This window comes from Strix uralensis, chromosome 13 (assembly GCF_047716275.1).
Source record: "Strix uralensis isolate ZFMK-TIS-50842 chromosome 13, bStrUra1, whole genome shotgun sequence".
NCBI lineage: Eukaryota > Metazoa > Chordata > Aves > Strigiformes > Strigidae > Strix > Strix uralensis.
In genome coordinates this window covers 18,091,890-18,119,750 of record NC_133984.1, presented here as the reverse complement: position 1 = coordinate 18,119,750, position 27,861 = coordinate 18,091,890, and the positions used below count along the sequence as shown (strand labels likewise).

General features: G+C 37.4%; 1 protein-coding gene across 4 annotated transcripts in view; it reads right to left on the bottom strand.

Annotated features, from left to right (window-relative positions):
• TENM1 (teneurin transmembrane protein 1) overlaps positions 1-27,861 on the bottom strand; it is a 348,074-nt gene that overhangs the window by 130,281 nt on the left and 189,932 nt on the right. For 3 of the 4 annotated variants that reach the window (XM_074882528.1, XM_074882531.1, XM_074882532.1), the window contains 4 exons: positions 20,284-20,522; positions 9,297-9,449; positions 3,868-4,067; positions 2,202-2,412 (listed from right to left, as the gene is read on the bottom strand). In XM_074882528.1, coding sequence (XP_074738629.1) covers positions 2,202-2,412; positions 3,868-4,067; positions 9,297-9,449; positions 20,284-20,522 — 803 coding nt within the window. The remainder of the gene's footprint in view (positions 1-2,201; positions 2,413-3,867; positions 4,068-9,296; positions 9,450-20,283; positions 20,523-27,861) is intronic. The other variant, XM_074882530.1, reaches the window with a different exon arrangement.

Genomic DNA, 27,861 nt, shown 5'->3' with positions numbered 1-27,861 from the left:
TCAGATATCCACAACCTGCACACAGATTGTCTGCTTCAAAGTCAAAACTCCTCGTTTTCAGAAGTATTTTCACAGATATTCTGCTCATTATTAATTTTTATATATTACTATTCATCTGCTCATTATCAACTCTTCTCTTGCTCTACATGTACACTAGCCTGTCTTCTCAGTTTTCCAGAATCACATGGTAAATGATCCCTATGCTGATCTGAAATGAATAATTAACGGTTTGAAAAGTAACTTTCCCTTGTTGCAACGTCCAGTTTGGGCAGGCCTTTATTCAGTCTACAGAAGTACTTGAGGCATGCCAGATTTTGCATGCAAATTACCCCCCTCAAGGGAAAGTCTGATCAGAGCTTTAGCTAAAGCGTCAGCAAAATTAATTTTGTACATAACTAACATTGACCAACTTGAAATATTACCTAACAGATGCTCATGAGGAGGGCACGACTGCTTCACACAGCCAACAGTGGCATACAGCAGAGATGCATCCAGGCTCTTGCTCTATTCTGAGCGTTTCAATCTATGGTCCTGGTTGATTACTTTGTCAGCAGAGATGTCAAATATGACTCCAGACCAGGGGGGTAAGGAGTATGGCTCAAGGTTTGGTTTATTTTGTTTGCTTGTTTTTTTCCCTTTTTTTTTTTTTTTTTTTTTTTTTTTTTTTTTTTTTTTTGTGGAAACCCCCAAAGAAACAACCGAGAACCATTATGCAAAGGAAAGTATGAGAAGAAGAGAAACAGGTTATGGAAACACAATAGCTAGCACTATTTTCAAAATGCATCAGCAGTAGGTTCTTGCAGCATGAACACTCTTTTTCCCCAAACTGTCTTCTCGCAGACATTTCTGTGATTAAGTATAAGGATTCCTGCCTGGACTGTGGCTCTCACTGCTCCCCTCTGTAAGATCCAGGCTGTTCTGCTTATTGGCCAGAGAAGGGATGCACAACTTCTTTTTCACCAAATGTAACAAGAACCAAACCACTGTATTCAATGTCTTTTTTTTTTTTTTTTTTTTTGAGAGGGTATGCTGCTTAACAATGACATATTTGTCAAACCCTCCTGTATAAACACTGCTATCTTACACTAGGAATAAACAAGGGAGCAGGTATTTGGATTCTGATCTGGACTGGAGTTTGGCCAGGTTTTATGCTCTTCATAGAGTATCTGCGAAGATGCTTCATATATTGCTTGAGCATTATTTTCTCATATGGGATTGAGTAATGGCATTTTTTCTTGCTTGTAAAAGATTCATTTTTCTGAACAGAGAAAATCTGAACTTTTACACCAAAACCAGTCATTACAATTCTATCTGAATTTCTAAATTATTTTCCTGCAATTCCTTCAAAATCTTGGTGTTTCAATCATACCGTCCTGCTCTGCAAGGTGTTTACCATCAAGTAAAAATAGCACCCAATTGTTCTAAAGAGCAGATGGCATGTCCATTACTAGTAAAGACATCTTGCTAAACATATGGTAGAACAGGTTAACTTAAGGGCATAGTGGTTAAAGTCTTGCAGCAAACCAAGATTGTCATAAATACAACACTTTACCTAAATTTAAATTCCAAAGAAACCCTATGTGTGAGCACTGCTCACTAACAACACCTAGAGTTGCACACATTTGTCCACCTTTATGTATTATCAGATCCCTACCTATATCAGTAGGGATCTGATATGCCACCAGGACAGCGTCTCCTACATTTGCCTTCTGTGTTCCAAACAAAATGGTGCATTCGAATAACTGTATAAAACAACACCACCCATCCATCAAACAACAGTCACAACCAAATCAACAAAAGCTGCCTTGTAGATTTTCTAACTGAATAAAATACTGGAAATAAGAACTTAAAGCCTGGATAATTTTTGTAGGATTTATGGTTCCCATGTAAATAAGGAGGGCAGCAAGATAACACCAGAAATTACTCAAGCATTTAAGCTATCATATAAAAATTTTAACACACATGAAAACTTCACACTTAATTAATTTGATAACATCCATCTTCAATACACAAATGTTGCTATTTACCTAATATTGGAATAAACATGAAGTTGATCCACCGAGGTTAATTAAACTAAGCTGAAATAAAACATATTTAAGAGAATACTTAAGGGAAGCCAGAATCAAAGTCAATAATTTATTTTCAAATACAGCTTCTGAATATAATAATCAGAATAACAATTTTATTGTAACTGTTCTTACCAATTGCTGTAGTTAGTACAAACACTTGCTCTACTTTCTTTCCATCATTGTAGAATGCCATATGCCAAGCTCCTTGATCCATATACTCGATGAAACCTGTCTCTTGCAGTGAAGTTAAGATCAGATTCCTGGGAGCTTGATGAGGCTCCTCTGAGTTTTTTGGTTCCTGTTTAATTAACTGTTTTCCATCCATCAGTTTTACAAAATCAAACTGAAATAATAATGAGCAAAAATTAACCACCCAGAAAATTTTTATGAATCTACTCTGCATGTCTCATTCAAACAGGAATAAACAGTTGAAATCTTAAGAGGAATTGCTTGACTGACTAAGGATTCACCAACGTAGACAGCAGTTGCATAACCTAGTCTATTTAGCTTCAGTTTCCATACAAAAAGCGTTATGGTAGGTCAGAAATCTGGCATCAAAACTTGCTGTTTGCTATGGCAGGGTAAATTCAGACTTGCTGCACTAAGTACAACAGATTTACTTCAAAAATTACATCTCTTAATGGGAATAATTCCAAAATTTTCAAGCTGTAGTGCCTACTTTATGCAGTGATTCATTTTAATTGCCAAGAATAGATTAAAGAATATATTGTTCTGTATCAGGTTTTTAAATGCTTGTCCCTTAATAGCAATATCCATATCAAAACCTAAATACACTTTTTATTTATATTTAATGTTATTAATGCAAAGAAGTATCTATTTTTTACATGGAAGTTCTTAACACCTAACCAAATTGATGCTGACAACTTTAAGACCAGTTAACGTCAAACATCAGAGACGTAAAACTTTCTATGAATCTGTTCAAGAAATGTATATCTTTCTCTAGGTTTTTCTAGGCATTCAGATTTTCAGTAAAGTTCAACTTCAGATCAACTGAAGACTCAGCTTCAATTAAAGTCAGTGACAGCTAAAAGTGCTTATTTCTAAGTGCTATTCAAAACTCTAGTAAATAATTTTTGAGGTTAGACTAGGTGATCTCCAGAGTTCCCCTCTCAACAATCTTTCCATGATTCCATATATAAGTTTATCACATTCTATATGGAGTGTGATCGTGCTACAAGAAAGCTGAAAAATCTATTACCCATAGAAATGACGGCTTCATATGCCAAATATATTAAGCCTAAAGAAAAAAAGTTGAACGTGACCAGCAATATTGCATATTCTTACTGCTTAGCTAGGTTTTCTCCTGCAAAATCCCAAGGACTAAACACTCAAAATTAATATTCACATTAGAAACCAGAAACAGCTTTTTATTTTTTTATTAACTCTTTATACTGACTGCGTAATCTGTTTGTTTTGATGAAGTTGTAAAAAGATTAAAGCATTTTCAAATGATCTGGTACTTCATCCCACTGCCCCCGCAAAGACGACACTGGAGCTACACAGCAGCACAGTGTGGACCTGTCCAGCCTCCCAGACAGTCACATCACAGTGGTCACAACCGCTGACCTTTCTGGCATGACACTGTCCCTCTTCCTCTGAGAGAGCATGGTTTGAGGGTATAGCTAGATCTCAGTAAAAGAAAGGGATAAACAGACTGTTTTTTGTTGTTACAGCCAGTCCCTTCCTCCCTCCCTGCATTGAAAGTGTATTGTGAACATTCGCATCCGCTGCTGTTTGAAAATGTAAGCATGGTAGAATTAGTATTATTTCTAATTACCTGAGTGTGAGTAGGTGGAATGTTTCTTCTGCCATAAATTCCCAGCAGAGAATCCTTCGCCAGTGAAATGTTAAATTTCAGGTACATGGGGTGATGTATAGTAATCTGAAAGCGCCAGAATAAACCAGGGGGGATTGTCTGCATAACTTGTGCTCCAATCTCAACTTCTCCTGTGTCTATGGCCCGTCCCTTCTGAAACACTAATTTTCCAGAAACAAACAAAACAATCAGTTGCATATTCATGGTGGGTGAAGATAATAGGTCATGACGTATAAACATGCCTTAAATATATAGGAATAGATAGAAAAAACCCTCTAAACAGAGGGCGTTACACTAAAACAATTGCATTTTTTATTCAACCAGTTGGAAAATACAAATAAACTTTGCGCAATATTTACAACAACAGGCGTCAGAGCATTTTTGCCCTGGAAACCGTGGAACGTTTCACTGAATATAAAAGGTAGAAGTACTGCTGCATAAATCATGGTCTTTACCTATCAGCTATGCAAACAAAACCCATTCAACTGAGAATGCAGAGAGAAGGCAGTGGGACATCTTCCTTTGGCATGTATTTCAGACTACTGCTGAGCAGGCATTGCATAAGCTACACAAATGGACACCAGTGAGGACAGAAAATCCATCCAACCCGATAGGTCAGAGCCCATGTCCAAAGCCTAGATTTCTATTAATCGCCATTCCTAATGATTTTATTATGGTAGTGATAATCTAGTCCTGGAGAAATAAAGAACATCTGTTTTGGCTTGGTCTTTCTGCATGATAATGTAACAGGGGCATGAGGATAGGGACAGGCAATCTAAAGAGAAAACTGGCATAATTTCATAGTGCCTAACAATAAATTTGCAGACATCTACAGTATGCAACTTCACACATGGGTATGAGAGAGCTGAAATAGAAAGGGAAATGGAACGCATAAAGAAGACATTGCCAAACTAAATTGGAGCTGGCTTGCTTTGCTGGCTTATATCACCATCTCTGTGTATTTTAATGCCTGTCTGTGATCAGCATCGTGACATGCTGCAAATCACAGACCCAATCCTGTTAACATCTGAGCTAATTCCATTGTAAGTTTTGCAAAACTCTAAGTCGCATTTCCGTACTTTCTCTCAACTAGAAAAAAGCAGGATAGTATGCTGCATCGGAGGAAGAGCCAAGAGGAAAAGATTGAATTGAGCAGCCATATCCATTTATGTTTCATTTCATTCGAGTATCACAGTGAAGGATAAGGAAGAACAATCAAATTGACTGGAGCCTCACCTTTTACAATAATGCGTATAAATATCTAATGCAACATAATGTGCACAAAATTTATAAATTGCCATTGGAAACGAAAACAGCAGTAGCAAAGCGAGGGCCAGCTTTTTCCTGAATGTATTAATAACAAAGATCCTCAGTGGGATCTTCCATAGGCTTTAACTAGCGTAGGAAGTACTTAGCATTCTTAATGAATAAAGATTTAATTTACGAGGCAGGAGCAATTCTCAGGGTACTCGATCTTCCAGCTTTAGGGCTGGCTTTGTGTCACCAAACCCACAGCAAGAACTACGAGCTGACTTTTAACACCTTATCACATAAAAGCATCTATTTTTAGAGTGCAGAACTTGTAATCTAATACTCTAAAAATACACCTGTTACTTAGTTCATGAGTTAAAATATTTCCAAATTGCTGCTTTAACAATGTTCAAGGTGAGACTACTGTGCAATTTGCTTCATGGAAAAAATCTTGAATGGTGAGTTTTGAAAAGAAAATTGAAGTTCTTAAGTTGGGCAACAAAAGTGGATCCCTTCCCAACTCAACCCATACAAGATCCTACTTGGCTAATGTAAATTTAAAAACCTTTTCCCCTATTTCCAGTACTCCAGAGATATTAAATCTTAATGATTCTTTGCAAGCAATTACCCCGGGTTAAGTAAAACACTAAGGAACTTTTTGGTGATATTGACACATGGTAATTAATGTGATTCAATTACAAGATGGTAGAGCACTAAGTAAAAAGTCAAGGGTACAGTATCATTTTTGAAGTTAATGATATTATTGGTCAGTGTTCAAGGTCCTTTAAAACACAGTAGCTGCTTCTTAGTTTGCTGAAGTGAAAAGGCCTGTTTCTTTGTTGAAAATAAAAAGCATTATGGCTTTAGTCAGGGAATATTTTCACTAATTGTTGCTATCAAATTATGCTGAACACCACGTTAGTGTTACTAGGCTCCGAACAATGTATCTGAATTTTTCCGCATTTGGCTGAAAATACCTTTGCTTTAGTAATAATTTTATCTAATCTTTAAAAAAAAAGATGCACTTACAATTTACTTTTATCTCATTAAACAGGAAAGAAGTGCATGCTGCTGTTCACAATATTAACATGAAAATATATATTATCTACCACCTACCGAAAGTATGCACTCACAGCATCTCTACCTTTCAAACACTATTTTTTCAGACAACCACACAGCATGAAAAGGATACTGTAAAAGCCAAGCCTGAAGTGCATGTTTTCATATTCACTGAGTCACTGCACCTTCTTTATAGAAAAAGAATTTAGCTCTGTTTCTATGCTTAATTGAACTAAGCAGGTATTTGGCTGTACAAAAAAAGGTATCTGAAGATACACTGTTCACGGACTATACTTGTATACTCCCTTGCTCTTTCTTGAAAAGGTCCAAAAAAAGCTTTTAAATTTACAGTGCTGTAATTTTAAATAAAAACAAGTTCTGCTCGAAAAACATCTTTCTCTTAACGTTTTTCTTATGACAAAGCATCATTTAATTATCTATATTCAATTCCTTGTACAGCTCCTGATCTTACCCACTGGTGTTAATTCTTCCCTATTCTTTCTAAGCACATTTTCCTTGCAAGTCTAAAGCATAAGATAGATTCCTAATCACAGGTTTCTCTCGTCTTCAAGAAAGTAAAACTCTGAACAGCGTGGTGCCAATTATCTTCACAAGAAAGTACCTATATGCTGATTACTACTATCCTGAAACAATCAATTTCCTTGTACTCCCCTTGGTAAATACCAGCATCAATAGGATATCTGAGGTTTTAATCACATTACTACATATTAAAATGTTAACTCATAGCCTCAGGTCAGTGTGTTATAAAGCCACTTCTTAAAGAAATCTGACTTGCTAATTTGTAAACTTGATTTTCACTAAAAGATTAGTTAAAATATATGCTTTCAAAGTCTGGAAAAGCATTCCATGCTGCTGCACTGAGTTGGGAAAATGGGAGGTCACAATACCTGACACTAGGTATTTAGCCCTGTGAAATCATGTCAGAGGTTTCAAGTTTACAGGCAAAGTATCAACCTTCTACGGTATCCTGCTGTAGTCAAAGGAGTTGCCTGTTTCCAAATCCTCCTTCCCAGCACATCTACATGGAGAATTTGTTACGAGCACCGGGAATAAAATTACTGATATATATTAGAACTGATGGAAAGAAAGAAACCCAGCAAAAATTAACCATAGTCAGACTATGAATGTAGTAATGCCTGGTACTAAGTCCACATGATTTTTCTTACGTTTTCCCAAGTGTATAGTCCTTGTTAGCATACACTCTGGATTACAGGTTACCCCCAAAAGGTGAAAGGGGACAAGTGGGACAATGGTCTAGCTATACTCACGACTGACCTCTGAAACTGTGAAAGCCCTCAGTGAAGTGGCTCTGCTGTCACAGCCCTCCATACCTTACTGTTGTGGGGGAATTGTGTAGCTACACAAGACATTGAGATTGCCTGGGGCGAGGTAGGTAGTTTGATTTTTTACCTACTATGCTGAGTCTCTATTGACTCACATATTCTTTTTTATGTTTTCAAGCATCTAATTTTTAAGATTTTTGATGTTTCTCATGTTTTTCCTGCACATCCTCCTTTGGAAGCCAAGTGCTTTGGAAGAACTTTTATTAAATCTGTAATATATTGACAAAATGATTTAATGCAGCTGAGAAGAACTATTTGAGATATTTTCCATGGTGCACCAGGACAAAAATACGAAATTGTATAAAACATTTACTGCAATTCACTACCAATCTATTCTAAGGGACAAAAGAATGGATAACAGCATCGTTGCCTCCTTACATATATTTCTATGCTCATTTATCTAATATGATCTCTATCCAGTTGTGCCACACTGATTTGTAAAACTATTGATGTGAGATGTAATTTTCCTTCTGGAGGGACTGGTATAACATATGGTATCTCATATTTAGAGTCAAAGATCTTACCTGGCATACACAAAATCAGATCATGACTCAGCGCTAAAATTTGGAAGGTCTGGAAATCTTCCTGTCATTGCAGAGCTCTTGGTATAATTCCACCTTCCTCTTAACAACTGGAAAGACTAGGGTTCATGTTCTACTCCTATTCACTTTTCTCTGATCTAATCTGATTTATTCACTTTTTCTGAGTATCATAAAAAGAAATGGGAGGGCCACCTGCTTCTTACAGTCAGAGAGTATTACCGTGGTGGTCAGTGGGAAGCATAGGCCAGAGCTTGTAACTAATACTGGAGCAGGTGATCTAACAATGTTAAATTACAGGACTTCAGAGAAAGGAACCGTGCATCTCAGAGACAATCCTGCTCTCTGTTTCACACTCCCAGCTGCACAGTCCACTCCTTTCCTATGCCAGCTCTGGTACTGCTCTGCCCCTTCAAAAGAGCTGGTTCAGCCACTTACATGGCAGAAGACTAGTCGCATTTTTTAATGAAGCCATTTTATGCTGCCACAGTGAACTGACGTGTCGTGGTCATGCATGAGACAATCCCTGCAGTGGGCATGTGGACACCCCCCCGAGATGCGCAGGGAGAGAGACGGGGCACAGCAGGACTGTCCCCCTGGCAGGGAACTGCCAGACTGGCTCAGGCGCTTTGCGAAACCTCAGCAGATTCCCACGAGCTGATTCACTATGACTGGTTAAGACAGGATGTGACAGGATGCTGTATTTTAGCTTACGCCTTCAAGAACTGGCTGCCTTTAAAAGCATTGAGATTTCTACCCTTCTGCATATTCTGATGTGTCAGAACAAAGTGTTTCACTTTGCCTAAGATTGACTTGGGTCTGCAAGGCAGGCACAGCATCAAGGCCTCTGCACAAAAGGGAACAAGGTGAACACGGTCTCACTTCCCCTGTCTTAAGACAGAAACCAAACGCTCTAATCTCTCTTCTCTCACAAAAGAAGGGTGATTATTTTGCTATTGAACATCACTCTCCTAATGACTTGGGTCTGTTGCTAATTTCAGTGAGAGTTCTGCTAAAGGAAACAATCTGGTTATGGGCTTTTCATACCAGTTCTAAAATTTTACTAGAGAAGATAAAACCTGAACTCAAAATGCTGTCAAACTGTAGCAAATACAGAATCTGAACAGTTGTAATGTTTAAATATTTGTAATCTGTCTGTCTTCTCATTCACACATACCTTTTTTTTCCGTTTTATCAGAAACTTTTCCTCCGATTGGTGAGTAAGTAGTATCCATGGACTCTGTTCCTTTATTTCCTTTGCTAACTCCATTTTCATACAGCTGCCCTTCAACAGGCTGTAGTTGCCAGGTTAAACCAAACAAGTGTACTGCTGCAAAAAAATGAAGACCAATTAATTGATGTCTAAGCTACAGCACCTTCAGTCAGACTAAGAAAGAATGCTATGACCCAGTTTCTGCAAAGTCAAGTATTACTTTGTTCTGTTAGCAATAAATCAGAATTTCAAGGCGTCTAATGAGCAATTTACTATTTTACCTTAAAACTCAATGTTTAATTAGTTTCCACACTTACTTTTGGAGCTCAGCCAGGACAGGGTGATGAATTTCTATAGCAATTAATGGAAATACTTGCAATTAAAAGGATAACAGTTGAATGAATTTAGTATTGTGTGACAGATTCTAATGCTACGTCAATGCTGTCCCTCAGCTTTCAACTGTCAAAGAGCTCAGAGTTTGTTGATTAAAGCACTGACACGAAGTAAAACTTCTCACCTTTCCAACTCAGTTCTAAATGAAACTGTGCCCACTGCATTCCCAAACCTTTTCATTTAGGTTAAACATTAGTAAAAACACTGACTCCATATATTTACTCTAGAATTACACTGTGAATAAAAAACTGGCTCTAGATTGAAAATATATATTATTATTATTATATATATTATTATAATATATATAATTATTCTACAACACATATCAACAGAAATAGAGTTGTTATTTATGTATGCACTGGGAAATCTACTAAATTAATCCTTTAATGAAATTATGAACTATCCTTATTACCATACATGGGGGCTGCCTACTCCACATTGCCTGCACAGCCATTCACTTTTTCTGCTTTCCTTTCTGTTGCTTCTGATTCAAGGCATCAAGGGATGGTAGGAGAAAGGCAGCAACAGAGGATCTTATTTTAAGCCTAATATGATAGTACTGCAGTCATTCTAGGCAATTACCTAGGTCTTACTGAGGAGGGCAAATTCTTCCAAGGAAGAGGTTGCCTTAGTATTGAAGTAACTCAGCAGGGAGGACTGATGACCCACTAAAATATGGATTGAGGACACCCCCCACAGAGGAGCTGAAATTGTCACATAAAGAGCAAAACCCGAGTAGCAGGCTCTTTAGCCACATGCAGCAATTTGCACTAAGTAGGATCTGCCCACGGTGGGAGCCGCAAAGGCAATATATTTGCTCTTCCTGAACAACAGAATCATAAAACAGTTTGGGTTGGAAGGGATCTTAAAGATCACCTAGTTCCACCCCCCCTGCCATGGGCAGGGACACCTTCCACTAGACCAGGTTGCTCAAAGCCCCGTCCAACCTGGCCTTGAACACTGCCAGGGAGGGGGCAGCCACAGCTTCTCTGGGCAACCTGTGCCAGTGTCTCACCACCCTCACAGGGAAGAACTTCTTCCTTACATCTCATCTAAATCTACCCTCTCTCAGCTTAAAGCCATTACCCCTTGTTCTAATGCTACATGCCACTGTAAAGAGCCCCTCTCCAGCTTTCTTGTAGTATACCCCTTTAGGTACTGGAAGGAACCATGTAGGAACCTCAGCAACTCCCAGGAGAAGTGTGATCTAGAATGGGGTTTGCATTTAGAAAGTACATTATTTTCTTTTGCACTTGCACATACTTTAAGGGAAAAAATCTCAATACAAACAGGAAACCTACAGTCTATTATCCATTTTCTGTGTGTTTGCTCACAAGCCTCCCATGCATGCTGAAAAGTTAAATTATAAAGCACAATCCCATGCCTTGAATGGGCTCCTGGCAAGAGCTTGCCAAAACTACCAGAGAAATGCAAAGCTGCCAATCTACAATCATTAATTCCAGATCTGTGCACTTCTGGATGACCCAGCCACCAATACATGATCCAAATCAAGCAAATGAGAGCACTTCTATTGAATTAGTGAGGTGACAGTACTTGTGACACATTTGTATTTTTTACATTGGCATCAGGTGAAGAGAGCCAAATTTACTGATTCTCAAACCACTGCTTAACTATCAAATCTGAGCTCTGGAGACACACCACTGGACAGTAAATTCCCACTCCCCAGAAGAGATATTGGAAGCTTACTCTGGTGTTTCGTAGTGAGATCTCAAGCCAGAGGCTTGCCTGGATTGCTTCATATTCTGTGGACTTGAAATCACCAAGGGACCGTGCTAATACTTTGAAAAGGGTCTTGCAGTCAGATCACACAGACCTAAGCTGTGATCTTTGAGCTTATTAATGCAAGACAGATTACTTCTACATACAGGACAACAAAAATCAACATGCCTTGATATCTCTACAGCAGACAGCTCTTGCTCCTAGCTTGAGCTTCTGGACATTATTATTATTTAAAGAGTTAATAAGAACAAAAAGGATCAAAGTTCAATGGGAGTAATAACAAATGAATATATATTTCATTTATACTAATGCAAATAATTATATCACCACTTGAAACAGATCAACACTAGAAGCAAAACATAACTGCCCACATCAATAAACTTTTAGTGGTTATAGAATCATGAATACAATCTAGTTGCTTTCTTATGCTATTTCCATTGTTGCTATTATTAATTTCCTAAGACAGCATTTGCACATGCTGCAGAGGGTACATCACAAAGCAAGGACTGAATATGTAACGCACATTTTTTCTTGCTATATTTTTTTTCCAGATTACATACACTATGCATTTTGTCATCCATTCACACCAATTTGAATAGCTTGCTTGCTTCGTCTTCCTTCAGGCTGGGGAAGTGCTGCTGTTTTTATAGTTCGTGCCAAAGCTTGGCAAGCTAGCAAAACTATTTGTATGTATGTTTGACAGTCAGTTTCCTCCCTGAGAAACACCAACTGCATTGTAGAGATGATGGTCTCTGCCAGCCTCGGACTTCTCGTCCATGGGAGGTGACATGGGATACTGGCAGACCAGCTTCACGTTAATGCACAAGAGTGAGTGAACAACAAAGCACACTGCTATGAAAATAAGGTCTACTTGAATTAAAATGAATGACTCCTACCACTGCAGAAACCTGGTCATCTTGCAATCTTAAAATCAATCTGATTTTCATTACATTAGCTATAGCTCTTGAGAAATTACCTTCAGATCCAGGCGTCACTCTGGTAATAACCAGACCACATACACCAGTAAAGCTGTTAATTCTAAGTGATACCTTTCTCCAAAGTTAACTACAGGGAATAATTAATGTTTATTTAGCAGACACAGAGCCTTACCTTGCCTGTTCATTTTCTGTGATACTTTTCTTTTACCTGGGGTATACATAATTCCTACAAAGCTTGTGTTTCCTACAACATATGTACATCATGTTTTAAATATACAGCTATTTCCCCAAATAAGATTAAAAAGAACTTTCAAATCTCTCTCTCAAATCTCTTTAGAAATAAGTAGGCATGCGCTGAATTTTATTGAAAAGCTCAAAAGAACTCTTTTGAGTCATTCTCTTTCATTTTTCTAGTGGATTTCTGGCTTTTGTTTTTCCCCTTTTACACAAAGGGGCAAAGAAAATGCAGTGGAATTCAACAGTGGGCCACAATGACATTTCCCACAGCATAATTCCACTTGTAAGATTCTAAGCTGTATTTCCCATGTGTAGTGCCCAGGTATAAGACTTGACTCCACAGATCAAGCAGAAGATGACACCATCACCTGTCCAACTTAGAATGGGACTGGGTAAAAAGGAGGGAGATTCACTTTCTGATGAAGGTCTCTGCCCTTTCATCAAAGTTCAGCCTTCAAGAATGATGTTTACACAGAAAGATCTTGACTGCAGTACTTTTGAGTCAGCTAGCTGCTGACTAACAATACCAGACCCCACCATTATGACTAAAGATGCATTACTGGATGTAGCTCAAGTTCCCACAGAACACAAAAAACAGCCTTTGAGGTTTCATAACTACACTGGCATTACAGAAAAAGCAAAAGCTACTTTGGGGGTCTGCCTACTTGGCTCCAGAAAAATTCTGCAATCAGATACCCTGCATTTTGCAGCACCTAAAATACCTCAGTTACTAGTAGGGTGTGTAAGGTCATTGGTGAACTGCTACAGTTTCAAGCAAAACCAAGGACTATCAGGCAAGTGGCCATTAAACAGCTTGTTAGCAGGATCAGTATGCTCCACAATTGCAAAATTCATACTTTAAGTTAGGAGGGGCTGTGGTGAATCACCAGAGTATCAGCCCATAACATCCCCTCATCTGGGCACAACTGAACCTCTTGACTGAAAAATGAGTGACAATATTTTCCCTGTGGGTAGCAACCGTGCTTCTTTACTTGGCATTTTTGAACTTCCAACTTGATTTCTCTGTTTCCTTGGTTCTTCCATCCTACTGCAAAGCTCATCTGAAAAGATACTCTTTCTTGGCTTGCTTGAACCGCCAGTATATTCCCCCCTCTATCATTACATTATTACTTTGCTCTGTGTTATTTATGAGTTACATTCTGCTATGAGCTGAGTTGTACATTGCATTCACTGAGGTGATCCGGAGGCAGGAAAATATATCTGAAGGCAAAATTTGACCCTCTTTACATAATGTTTGGAGATAGAGCTTATACAACAGATGTCACCATACCTATTTATATTTTATTAGGTAGCCCTGTTTAATTCAAAGTTTCAGATAAAATTGGAACACAAAAGTGGACATACACTTTTTTTTTTTTTTTTTCTTTACAACATGCATTATGGATATTATTGGAGATGCTAAATTTGGAGGACTCTGTAGTCAGTGGAGCTAAAGAGACTGGAGGATGCCACAGGATTATGGTGAAACTAAGCTGCTTCTTCAGTCACCCTGTCCTGGCCAGGCTGCACAGTGGAGCTGCTCAGGGTAACTTTAAATGTCCTTTCTCTTGAATACAGAAGATTCTACTCAGTACAGAGCTTTTCTTGGCTAATATATTTAACAGATCTCTTGCAGAAAAGATAAATTAAAAGCCTATATCTTCTACCCTTCCCATAAATTTCCTTCATGGAACAAGGAGATGAAAAGCTAGGGTGACTTTATGCTGCCTAAGGAATTTTCTCTACCCATAGGCAGGATTTTGGTTGCTTCACATTACTGCTGTAAGTGAAATCAGTTGGGTCCTGTTTGGAACCAAAGCTTGGGTCTTTACCTCTGAAGTAAATGTCCAGATTGCTTATTTTGTTCAACATTTAAATAAAACAAACTGACACTTCCAGATAAACTAACAGTCTCTGCAATTCTGTGGCATACTCGAGTAAATATTCACAAATATATAAGCATTTTTTTCAAAACTCGCTTTGTAAACTGGATTAACCTGCCATCTGCTACGAAGCCAATGATCTAATTTAATTTATTCTTATCTACCTTCTGTGTAAGCACAGCTTGTCAACTCCTGTGCTACATGTTTGGCAGAATATGAATAAGAGGCTTGGCTCCAGTGCAAAAGAGACTCTCAGTAGTGAGGAGATGTCAAAAAGTCCTGTGCAATAAGTACTTATCAACCTGCAAAACGGAACTTCAGAGGACAAAAATCCTACAAATGTGAAGTCTCTCCAAATTGCTGACCTCCACTAAAGGCTTTTGTTTAGCTTTCTCTGCTGTTTCCATTTATTTTACAAAAATCTCTGTAGATCATCCCCCTGAAGCCTAGACTTTAGAAGAGCTGTAATAGAATGTATATCAGCAGCTGACTATTCTTTCTGCACCTGCTCTGACCAAGTGCCAGAAAATTATTTATCTTCTATAACTGCTAGCAGGTTCTGCTTATAAAACTGGATTTCACTGTGGCGTGAAGCCATGGGTGCATTAGTGCCTCAGTTCCAGTGAAGGTAAAGCAATGTGAAAATACCTGAACACAAATAAGAGTCAGAATCAAAGTTCTGATCCTGACCCGCAGAAGCAGTGTTCTTCTTTTGTAAGCTCATTTTGTAAATAAAACGCTATGTGATTCTGCTCTAACCAAATTTGAAAATTTGAGACTGTTAATATTTGATTCAGTCTTAAGAATTTTTTTTTTTAAAAAAACCATACTGAAGTGATAAGTTATTTTGGACCATATATGGCCTTTCACAAAATAAAGATTTTTCCATATATTTGTTACAGCCATCTTAACTCTCAAGCATTCTCCTCTTTCTTAAGCAGTCTTCTCTTTACACCTAACATATTTTTATACCTGAGAATAGAAATAAACCCTCCTCTCCTGCAATTCTCCTACTTGGATGATAAATCTATGCAATGAGATACATACGTCCTTAAAATTTGGCCTGGCCTTTCCCAGTGTGAAAACCACCACCCCTCTACCTTGTACACAGTGTGGGAAATGACAGGTCACAATGGCAGACAGCAGAGAGGTTTTAATTTCCTCACCCTCCATATGTATATAATTTAACACCCAACAACCATCTCCAGTGCATACTCATAAATAGTGATAATATCATAAAGGATAGGGACAACTTCATATTCATACTTGTGAATTCATCTGTATATAAAATAGTCATTTTGTAGTCAGGGATGGTTAAATCTAAGAACATAGGATGCAATTTTCAGAGGCACTGAACATTTGCATCTCCTGCTGAAATCAATAGGAACTGTAGGAGTTCAGCACCTTTGATCAATAGGACCAGTGATTTGCAAGTCCAAATCAGCTGCTGATAAAATGGTAAGGTAGCATGGAAGAAAAATCCTACTTACTAATGGGCTAAAAATAACTGTCTAGATGAGCAGCTACATGAAACACTGTATTGTACTTAAAGAAAATGGCGTGGTGCTGAAAAATTACAGAAAAAGTACAGAAAAAATACTGTATTTTTTATTCTATCACTTGTATTTGTCTTGTTTACTTTCAAATTTTTGTTCAGATTTCTTAATTGCTGATGGCTTCTTAGTTTTTTATTATGATAAAATTAAAAAAAGAGAATATTTACTATACCATTCCACAATGGTAGTCTATTTTATACTCTTTATAGCAACACAGACCAATAGATGAACAAACAACTATTGACTGCACTGAATCAAACAGCTATGTTCTTGTCTTTATGTGATAATTTAGACTCTACATTATAGCTTTTGGATATCAGTATGTATACAGTGTCTGCTAGTCCCCATCGTACTTACCAGATAAAATAAACTATTTAAAAAGTGTTACAGAAATTTCAGTTTTCTTTTCCATACTTTCCTTTTGCAAGATGCCATCTCTGTAAATATCTGAGCCTAGACTGGTGACACAGATCCAGCTCAGTCCTTTCAAACACCTCATGCCAGAGAAATATACATCAACACATAGCCAGGGATTTATCAGTTTCTGTTTTACAATCTTTTTTTACAATGTTTTAAAATAGAAAAACTTTAAGGTAACCGGATTTCAAGAATTTTCCCTCAAGACTTTTTGTTTTTAAATTTGAGCATTCATTTGCATAAATCTTTAAAACACACACAGCTCTTGTGCCCTCCAGACACAGTGAGTGCTAGCAGGCAGATTTTGCCCATTTCACGTTGCTGTCTAAAGAGCAGATAACTTGTTTTCCCTAGTCAGCCTCTCATTCCACCAGCAATTTCACTCTGCCGTAACCGAATGCTCTGCCCAGTTCCCACAGCCCTGGCCAGGCTCTCGGGAACCACTGGTGAGGCTGCTGCAGCCCTGGATGCACCCATGACATGCACCAACATCACCTCCCTGGTGGGTGTCCCAACTGCCCTCTTTGTGGGCAAATTCAAGCATTTGTGCTCCAGCCTGCCAGAAACGCATTATAGTTCTCAACATAAATGAAAGTACAGAAGAACAATAAAAGAATATATGCCTTTATTCAATAGAAAATAATTCTACACATTTACAGTGTGGAGACCAAACATCCACTTTATGAAATGAGGTTTTTTTTGGAGTAACTACTATGACTTTAGAACCTATTCACAGGAATTACTCCTGTTGAAGTGAAAAATATGTTTTACTTCACAAACTAAATATTATGACTAAAGATTTTCAATAAATCAGCTGTTACACAACCATTTACAGGGTTCTATAATTTCCTTACTGTCCATATAATAGTCAAATTTATTTCAGAAAGGGCCAAATAACAAACATAGTGATTATAGGCCAAAAGTGGAAACATGAAGAAAAAAATTTTTTTTAACTCACTAGTAGTTCAAAGGAGAGAAAATACAGAAGTATGTGTTCTCAAGTAAAAGCTTCTCTAGTGAGTCTCACTGATAATAGGGAGAGACTGAAAAATAAAAGAACAAAACCATTTTGCTACTTTACCTTTTGACTGAAAAGAAATCATGCCTTAAGAGCACTCTGGCACAGGCCTCCATTCACTACAAATATAAGAGCCACTTGCAAATTTTTGATCTGGAATAAACTTTGGGTTTGCAAGACTCTGGGAATGTTCTGAGTTGAGGCTGAGATTTGGGTCTATTTTTAACAGTAACATGTAGCTCATGCATCTAACGGCAGTACAAGATATTTGAGAAAGCACATTTAAGTTATTAGATAAGTGGAAGAAAGAGCTTAATGTTAAATTTTGACCTACATTCATTTGGCCTGAAATTGCAGCTCATTGTAAGTTAATGCAGACTATGCCATAAAATACAATGATGAAAATAAGTTTGCCTTTACAAAGTCTCCCTTATTCTTCCAGTAACAACCACTGAGCTGATCCCAGGTTAAGTTTGATCCTGAAATTAAAATGAGTTTTGTTTTGTGATTTGGGCCTGAGTCTGTAGCCATTGCTCAGACATAATTCCCTCTGACTTGAAGAAAACCTGCCTGGAGTGATGACTGAGGGACCCGAATCATGGTGAGCAAAGAGAAAATACTTGGGGAGTGAATTTTAACTTCAGAGTGTAACATACAGCCTGGTTTTGCATATTCAACTACTCTTATTTAAAACATGCACATTTACATTTTGACATGAAAAGATATGCAAATATGAAACCCTACAGAGCAAGTGAACTTTGAAGATAGTTTATATGCTATTATTCATACCTAACAAAAGGGAAAGAGCTAAGGTACCTGACTCATAAGAACAGACCATGAACTTATTTAAATATTTAACCAACCAGAAACAGGCAGCATGAATATTAATTTGGAATAAGCTAACTAATACTACCTGAATCTGCAGGAAAGCTAAAGTAACTGAAAAACTTCTGGGGCAAACAAGAGCAGATAATGGCATCTTGGAAGATTTTCTGAATTAGAATCTCTGGTTCATAGATTTATATTTTGCTATAGAAAACATAACTAGAAATACTAATAATTTACAAAAATGCAAAGATATCTTCATTTTACCTAGTTCTGCCCAACTAAAGAAAATGTTACACCTTTATGTTACCAGGTTAAGATAAACACAGACAGGAGTCTACAGGAAATTCATATAGAGCTTTTTAAATCATAGTGACATGGAATGCTTACAGCCTTCACAGGCTGATGACATGCAGCAGTATATCTCTAGAAAGTTAAAAACTTTTCAGTGGCAGACTGAAATCTAAGCAGGGATGAAACAGGCAGTGCTTCATCCAGATAAAATCTAAATGGTGTGGGTGGGATATATATGTACCAAACAGATGAGGCTGCAAAAATTATACAGCCAGTCCTAACTGAGGGCATATGCTCACCAGCTGTTATGTAAATCTGCAATTAATGTAGCTTACTAGATCCTCAGGTGCTTTCAAATAATCACACAGCAGAAATTATCAAATCTGCTTTCCCATATGCATTAGACGAGGATGTTAGAAAAAATCCCTCCTGATGAGCATCTCACTGACAGTAACCAGAACTTTGTCACTATGGGACAAAAAAACCCCAGTGGAAACCAAAAATGACTGAAATTGTAATAATTTTCACTATAAAGACATTTATTCATAGAATACAGAAAATTAGTGGTCCCTTATCGGTTTGAGGTATCTGTACTTGTATCTTTGTACAAGCCACTCTTTCAGGCAAACCCAGAGTTATTCCCATTCAAGCTATAAGATGCTGGAGATACTCTGGCTCCTGCCCAACCTGAGAACTGGCAACTAAATCAACAAACCAAGAGTGCGTGTGAGAAAGTACGTCACACAAGCAAAAATTAATTATTTTCCCCATGTTTACAGAAGCCACAGTCACATTCTAAGATTCTACATAATGAATCTTTTGTAATATTTTCAATTCAGATTGAAAAACCAATGTGACAATTAATGTTCGGACGAAATGTCATATAGTAAATCACAAAGACTCGCCCTGCCATGTACGATTGTAATCACACTGACTCCAAGCCCACCTCCAATATAACCATCTTCCAAAATACAGGAAGGCATTTCTAGCTACTCTGATAAATCCTGCCAATCAATCATGATAACAAAATTGCACTTAGGTACTTACAAAGACGAATTTGAAATTAAGTAACTGCACTTCAATCTATGTAACATTTTGCTGAAACATAATTCAGTAAAGGGATAGCAAAATACACCTTAGAAAACATACTACATATTTTTAGAGCTAGCTGTCATTCTAGCCAATGATGTAAGAATTAAGGGGAAAAAATGGAAGATTTAAATTGTGATCAGACTGAAGAAATGAAATACAGGTAGCAAGGCAAAATATAATGAAGGGTTATCAGTCTTTTCCTAATAATTCTTTAAGAGCAACAATGTTGCAACGCTTAATATGAAAATCAAATGTTTAATTTAAGAAAAATATCACAGCAATTAAAATCAGTAGGAGTCCTCTGCTAGTATAAACATGTCATCTTGAATAATCCTTCTTTCTCTATTAGGCAGCATCAAGGTTAACAGAGTAGAAAGTTAATGAGAATTCCATGTTGTATTCAACCTCTGGCCAACCTAGCATTTTGTTTGCCAGAATTTACAAAGCACCCAATGGCAAACATTATTAGTAAAACATGATTTGTATTAGCGTAAAAGCAAGCAAGACAACAGAACAGAAAAGGTAAAGAATAATTCAGCATAGAAAAGAGAGGCTTACCGATAACATAGGCTAGCAACAATGCCAGGGTAACTGTAATAGCAGTAGCACTCAAAGCAGTGCACTTCCAGTTGCAGCACCTGTAAGGTTTGTTAAAAGTGAAGGCAGGTCTGGAAAAGGTACTTCTAGGAAGAGGCCTAGGAGGTGGAGAGTAAACAGTATTGGATGTTAAAGGATAGTTCTGACTGGCAGCGCTGAAGATAGCTGAAGACCCAGATCCATGTTTAAATAGGAAATGCCTACGAAAAGAAGACAAAGAACCACATTGTAAAAACCACTTTGTGATTTAAGAAGTGAAAGAAACTATATAAGCACTGTATAATAAATACTGCACATATCCACAGAAAATATCAAAAGACAGGGAAATATGTATTTGAACACCCTCTGTAGTGGAAGTTTCTTAACCACAGCACAAGATTTTGAGCAATTTTTTAGTGAAACAATATAATGTAAATGAATTCTAAACTATCTTCCCAGTGATTCAGAGTAATGTTTAAGGAAAAACCTTAACCTGGGGGTACTCCAAAATGAGCAGCGCTTGTGTGCCTCGTTACCTAGGCATGCCTGAGACATGGGAATTGCTGCCAGCAGTACCCACTCCCTCCACAAACACACAGCTGGGTTTATCTCACCAAGAGTACAAAAAACGTGCAGAAGCCACTATCACTCTGAATATTTTTACTTGGACTCTCTCCAGCATATAGGAAAAAACAAAAAAGAAAAAAAAAAAAAGAGAGAGAAAGGTGACTACTTAGTGGAAAATCTACAAGGATAATCCATTTTGAAGGACTGTAGTTACCGTATAGGTGAGTACAATTTCTTTAGTATCCTTAATTGAGCTATTTTAAGAGCAGATTTTCTTCAAATGCTTTTGCCTACTGTGGTGATTCTCAAACATACTAAGAAAGACTTCATTTGGAGACCTATTTCAGCATATTTTGGAAGACTGATTGCCTTCAAGAAAAACCAGCAAAGACCTACATTAGCACAAAAAAAATAAGGTACAGAAATGTGCCTTGCAGAACAGGCTCTGGTGTGGAAATACAGAGTGGTTGTCTATAGGAAGATGGATGTTTTTTAGGACTGGCACATGCTCTCCAAGAGAATTAGGGAAAGGATATTTAATTTTAAACATTACTGTGCAATTAAATAATTACTGTGCTATGTGCTCAGAAATTGTGTCAAAAAAGGACATGTTCAAGGCTGACCATACCAACCACATGTTTATTTGGAAACACCAACTTTCTTTGGACCTTCCTTCCTTTAAGTGAGTAAGCTTCTTCAGCGCACTCTTCTCTGACAGGAGCACATCTAAATCTCATACCAAAGCATGCGGCCAAAGAAGTTTAGAGCATCTCAGTGCTTCTCTGTCTCAAGCCACAAGGTCTGAGCTGAGAAAGCAAGCGAAAGGGCACTGATATTACACAGCTTGCAAGACCAAGGACTGCCTTGGCCACAGGGCTGCCACTAGAGTGTTGTTTTAGCCTGAACCTCTGTAGCCTTTCTGTTGAGTACCCCAGCTCAGGAAGGCATTTCCTAGAGAACAGCAATCAACTCTCCCAAGCTTGACGGCTCTTTGCTTTGGGAGCCAGACACTGGTGTGAAGCAACGACCACTTGCAGTGCAGGTGCTTTGAACTGTGTCCCATTCATACGGGCTCCCAGCTGAGCAAGAGCATCTGTGACTGTTGCTGCTATTGGTTTCTGTACAACCCACTTCTCTGTTCTTCCATCAGCTGAGAGCTGTGCAAGTGCTCTGCGGACCGCAGGCAAGTACTGCCATGCCACTTGTGCTGGGGGTGCAAGTTGCCCCTCATCTTTTTCTGCCAAAATTGAAGGAGGATCTTGCATTTAGAGTCATGTGGCACTATGATGCCTGCAAGCCAAAAGCCACAGACACACTTCACAGATGAATTTAACTGGCCAATGTCGACATGGTCCAGAATCTTCCCAATGACAGATGTGCCTTTACACCTTCAGCAAGGCACAAGACAAGGTTTTGAATACATATATGGATCAATCAATCCATGCTGGTAGAATTTCTTTGATGGATTCACAGCGGGATGTACACAGGATCAAACACTCAAGAGTATGAAACATGATTATACTGTGACATTTGACTTTAAGAATATTGTAAATACTAGTTCCTGAAAAGGTAATTGCTAAAATGGTGTAATGAGTATGATATTATGTATTTCCATTATAAGATTTTAAAAGAAAGGTTACAGTTCTCAAAATGCCAGATTATAGAAAATAAAAAGGTATTACAGAGCAGTTTTATCTTTTAAAGGGCCTTTTATTCAGGCAGTTACATGAAAAGGAAGGTAAACGAGAATACCGGTTAGCTTGCATTACAGATTACAGTGCCTACGTATCAGGAGTCCTCTGACAAACCACGAGAATGAATTTTTTGTGTTGAGTACTAGTTATTCCTACTTCATACTTACCCAAGTAAACAGCACTCAGACAAAAAAAGAAGAACTGAATCTGAATGAGTACAGCAACCTGGCATTATATTAAGGTAACACATTCCGGTTTTCTTTCCCACTGACTTTCACAGTTGTAGATACATACACATTATATAGATGGCAATGCTCTGAACATGGTAATGTTACCTGTAAGTAACCTGTAAGAAGTTCAAAACTTCTAAACTCAAATATAGTAAAATAATAAATTCAGATGAAGTAACGTAACTGTCTACAGGACTATATAAATCTGCTTCCTTCATATCAGGCATGAGACTACAGTTGGTTATTTTAGCTTCAATGCTTTGTTGTCACACATGAAGGCTTTTGCACGTACATGAAGCCTTACTTTCAGTCAGCAGTTGACAAGATACATAGTCACTTAAGACTTTTGGTAGGAAAGAATGTCACGGCACAACTCCGACTGATACTCAAGGAAGCAGAAGCAAAATCGCCATATAAAATAATAAATGTGTTGTTATATATAAGCATATGTATACACTTGTATACTCACAAATAATATAAACAGTCAATAGTTCTCTACTTGCTTTACATTTTCAAGACATGACGACAAAAACCTACTTATTTGATAATTCCTCATTTAAATTTTTTGGAAATTACAGCAGAATGGTCTGATATTGGCAGTATTGATTGTCCTTTATGGTGCATAGCTCAAAGATATCAGAGGTAAAGGGAAGGAAATGCTGAACTGAAAGTTATTATTAAGGCTCTAATAGCCTTGTAATCAATAGCCAGGAATAATTTCATTCTCTTGCATAGGGATTTATAAATGTGGCTTCACAGCCTGACAGTAAAATGCTAGTTTGCAGAGGGATTTCTTTATTAGCAGAAGAGTGCCCAGAAGCTGGATCCAGCTCACACCCTTTTAGACAGATGACTCCATTCACACAGAGGAGAATTTACATAGCTCTAACTTGTAATAAAACTGAGATTCTGAACTGAGACACTGAACTGAACTGAAACTGAGACACTGAAACTGAGCTACTAGGGAAATAATGTTGAGAAAACGTTAAAAATCACAATTGTTTATGCCTTCCATTTTTGGGAGAGTATACTGAGTATCCAAAGACACTTCTATAGAATTTGAAAAACACTGGTGGCACAAAGACAAATTTCCAAAGCTAGACTGTGACTGTGTTCTCATAAACTGAGACGGCTCATCTGTCTGAGCACACCACTGTTCCCAAAGGACGTTAGGACACGCTAAACTGTTGCTATCAATTCTATAAAATCAGGTGCTCTCTCTAAAGAGCAAAATAATAAAAACTGCAGTTCAAAAGTTTAGATGTGACTGCGCCTGGTGTGTGCTTTAATATTCGATCTAAGAGAAAAGCTAAGGCTTTTTTTTTTTTTTTGGTAAACTGGGAACACAAGAAAAATCAGAGAATTTATAAGGATGATTGATAAGATCGCTTGTTCCAAGTGGGGAAATTGTAAAAGTTCACAAAAATGTCACAAAAAAATTCCATAAAGAAGGTAATATTCTCTTAAAAAGAGAAATACAGCACATAATCTGTAATGCATTTGTTTGTGAAATAAAAGTAACTTAATATTATTACACTGATAATTCCAATACATAAGTAAATATTAAAGGCTCAGTAACAATTTCACATATAAAAGAGGCAGTTGGAAAACATTCCCTCTTTAAGGTAACCACAATGTCTGTTTACCTATCTGTCCACTTGTTCATCTCTATAAACGTTAAACTTTTGAACTTTGAATCCTCTCAAGCGAAGTTAACTGGAAGAAGATCCTACCAGACAAAAATCGGGGTTGGCTGGGGTGTGATCAAAACCCCCAAACCCCTAAAAAACCCAACAAAACCAGCAAAAGCCCCAATGAGGGGCTTTCTAAAGTTTCTGAGTTTCTAAACTCAGCTCTTGGGCCTTTCTAAGCCCCGCTAGCCACCCATCCAGCACGGCACACAGTGGCTAATGAGGCAGAATACACGCTGGCTGATCAATACCTAGGTCTAAACCTGCTACACTGCTGTGCCCAGTAAAGAGATAAGGACTGAGGGAAGGGAGATACTGGGGAGTTCAGGTGACAGAAGGCATGAAATTAGACCTCTTAGTCCTGCTGATCACAGAATAGCTTGCTTTCTGTAAGGAAGCAGTTTCATGTGACCCATCTAAGTGCTCTTGTCCAACCTCAAGAGGAATGGCACATAACTCTAAGAGTGCAGTTCATACAAAACCGATGAATTCTCAGCTAGGAGAAGGTCAGAGAACTGGAGTTCATTTCTTTCTTTGCACCCTTCTCTATCAGAATGTTTTGTTATGTACTTTCGGCTTCTTATGGTAATTTAAGTCTTATAAAAGCTACACATGAAGCAACATCCCACCTGAATTCATGTGGCGGTAATGTAACGCTATTACAGAAACCAGACCAACCCCACACAGAATTCCTTAATTAAATTCTGAGAAAATATTTTTATATTCCAGTACTGTAGTAATGTCTCTCAACTTTGTCAAGGGCTTGATATGACTTCTGTAAGTCCTATGTATTTACCATGTGCCTAGTGTCTGTAGGCTTAGAAATCCACCTTCATTGTACCTCTAACATGTCTTCCTTCCATTTCAATTAAAAACTACAGGTTTGTAAGAGAAAAAAAATGAAGAACAAAAGCAGATTTGAAAGTGAACCACCGGGTGAGTTAGTAGAAATACAAATCTTGCAATACCTTGGCCAAAAAATTAGTCTGCATTTCTCCTGGATAAACCAAGTAGGAACACATTTGTACTTGTACGTGTTTCACATTCAAGAAATTGTTACTTAAAGTGTTACATATTGCTGCATAGCTATGTGATAGAAAAATTAAGAAGTCTTCAGTTTGATTATTTAAATTTATCATTTTCAACTAAATTCTATAACTGCATATAATAGATATAACTGTATACCAGTGTTTAAGTAGGCAATTGAAGTAATTCTTTTAGATGTCAACAGAAGTGCAATGGGAATTTTTAAGAGGCATAGTAGCTGAAACATAAGAAGGATTCCGATTTTTGGCATAACGAGAAAACACATAGCCAAAAAGGGATTTGGAACGGATACAATTGCCCACCCACTTTGGCAAACATCAACCACGACCCCACTGTTACCTGACCCTTTTAAGTCAGTTAATATTTCCTGGTACAGTGGGAAGAAGCAGAAATTTGCTCTTTCCTGATTTTCTATCCATTCTATTCTTACCCAAAGTGGGAAGGGAAAAAAAAAGGAAACTTCTAAACTGAGATAATAATCAGAATATGGACCTCTGTTTATAAATCCTGCATATGGTACTCAGCAAACTATACAGTATAAAAACAAAACACCTAGTCTAAGGTAAGTATATAGTATAAAAACAAGACACCTATTTGACCACAAAGATACATGCACTATACCCTCACCTTGAAAACCAACCCAGGAAAACTCTATGTGAATATAAGACATGAATTAAAATTATAGATAGAATCTGCCCTATAATTATATCTGCCTTATTTTACCTTTTTGTGTACTAGAACTGTAGGAACAAGAATACTCATGGGTGAAACAGAGGGAAATGGACATGAAAACTATTGATTTTATCATTCTATTTTTACATGTATAATTGAAATATATTTGAAACCCCATAGGGATTTGTCTTTGGGAACAGAACTGCTTTGTTAATATTTCTCTTTGAGCTGGAGTTGCCTTTTGAATCATTCACATAGAATTGCTTCCTTTTATTCACTCATGTTTTCTTTACATTGTGTTTGAAAATTTAGCCCTGTGACCCTGGATGTGAAAAGATGTGAAAAGAATCTGTATCCTTCACTTTTTGCTTCAGTACAGAACAACAAGTGACATGATGCTGACTCACTTGTCTGTTGTTGCTGTAGGCAAGCTAAGCCTGTTAGCCAGGTGACTAAACCTTCAAGTCCCTGGCAGAAATCTGTGACAACAATTATATAAATACAGGACAGTGCCAAAATCAATCAAAACCAGTTTCTAAAATGGAACAGTTGTCCAAAATACAACTGTCTTCTGGTTTCATTGGCTATTTAGTGAAAAACAAACCAACCAACCTACCACACTGGGGGCATAAATTACTCTTGTATAGATCAGTATGAGCTTTATCATTATGATACATAGTGACGTTGCTATACTAATCCAGTAGTTTTCAGAAGTGCTTTTCTGTGGCTTAGAACTTTCCTTTAGCACTTCAACTCAAACAACAGCTGAATAAAACTGATCAATGTACATGGAGATTCATGGGGTAAGGAAGGAATAAGCTTGTGGTTTGCTCTAATTTTTTTCCGCAACTTTTAAATTTTTGATGTGGAAAATGAGAACAATAGTACTTACAATAATATTTACAAAACTTATATGAAGAATAGTATGTAATATTTGCAGAGTACTTTGAAGCCATGAATCAAGGAGGATAAAAATACCAGCATTGTAATTTTGTTGATTATATTCTGTGGTTAGAAGCATGACTTAAAACAAAGAAAAGAATGAGACAACTGAAGTAGAAGTAGTTGCCCCACAGTTCTTTTTGCCATGAATTTCCTCCTACGGGTATTCATGCATATACTGACTTTTACTAACAGCATTTGAGTCTACCATCAAATACCTACACTCACATACATATGGTCTAAAGTCAAGCTGCATAGCTATTGTGACAAATAACACAAATTTTATTTGACAAGAGGTGTATCACATTAACTAGGTGAATACTATCTAGTCTTCCAAAACAGATTTCCTAGAAGTAGCTATCCAGGGGATAGATACACATTTCTGGGTAATAACATTACACATATATATGTGATTTTCTTTGAAACAAAAAGACAGCATCTCTTGCATTTCCGTGACCCTTTCTCACAGTTTCTGTTATCCAAATCAGGCTAGAACCTTTGTATTAACCTGTAATTATCTTTCTCTCAAAATTTATATTTAGTTTGTTTCAAGTTTTCAGGCTGCTTTCCCATTGGTAGCCATAAAATAACAACATAACTTTACTTTTAGTTCTAACTATATCTACTGTTCCATTATTCAAAATAATGAGTGAATAGTATCTGCAGCGTGATTGTTCAAGTTAGTATATTAAGCCCGCATAAAAAAACCTTACACAT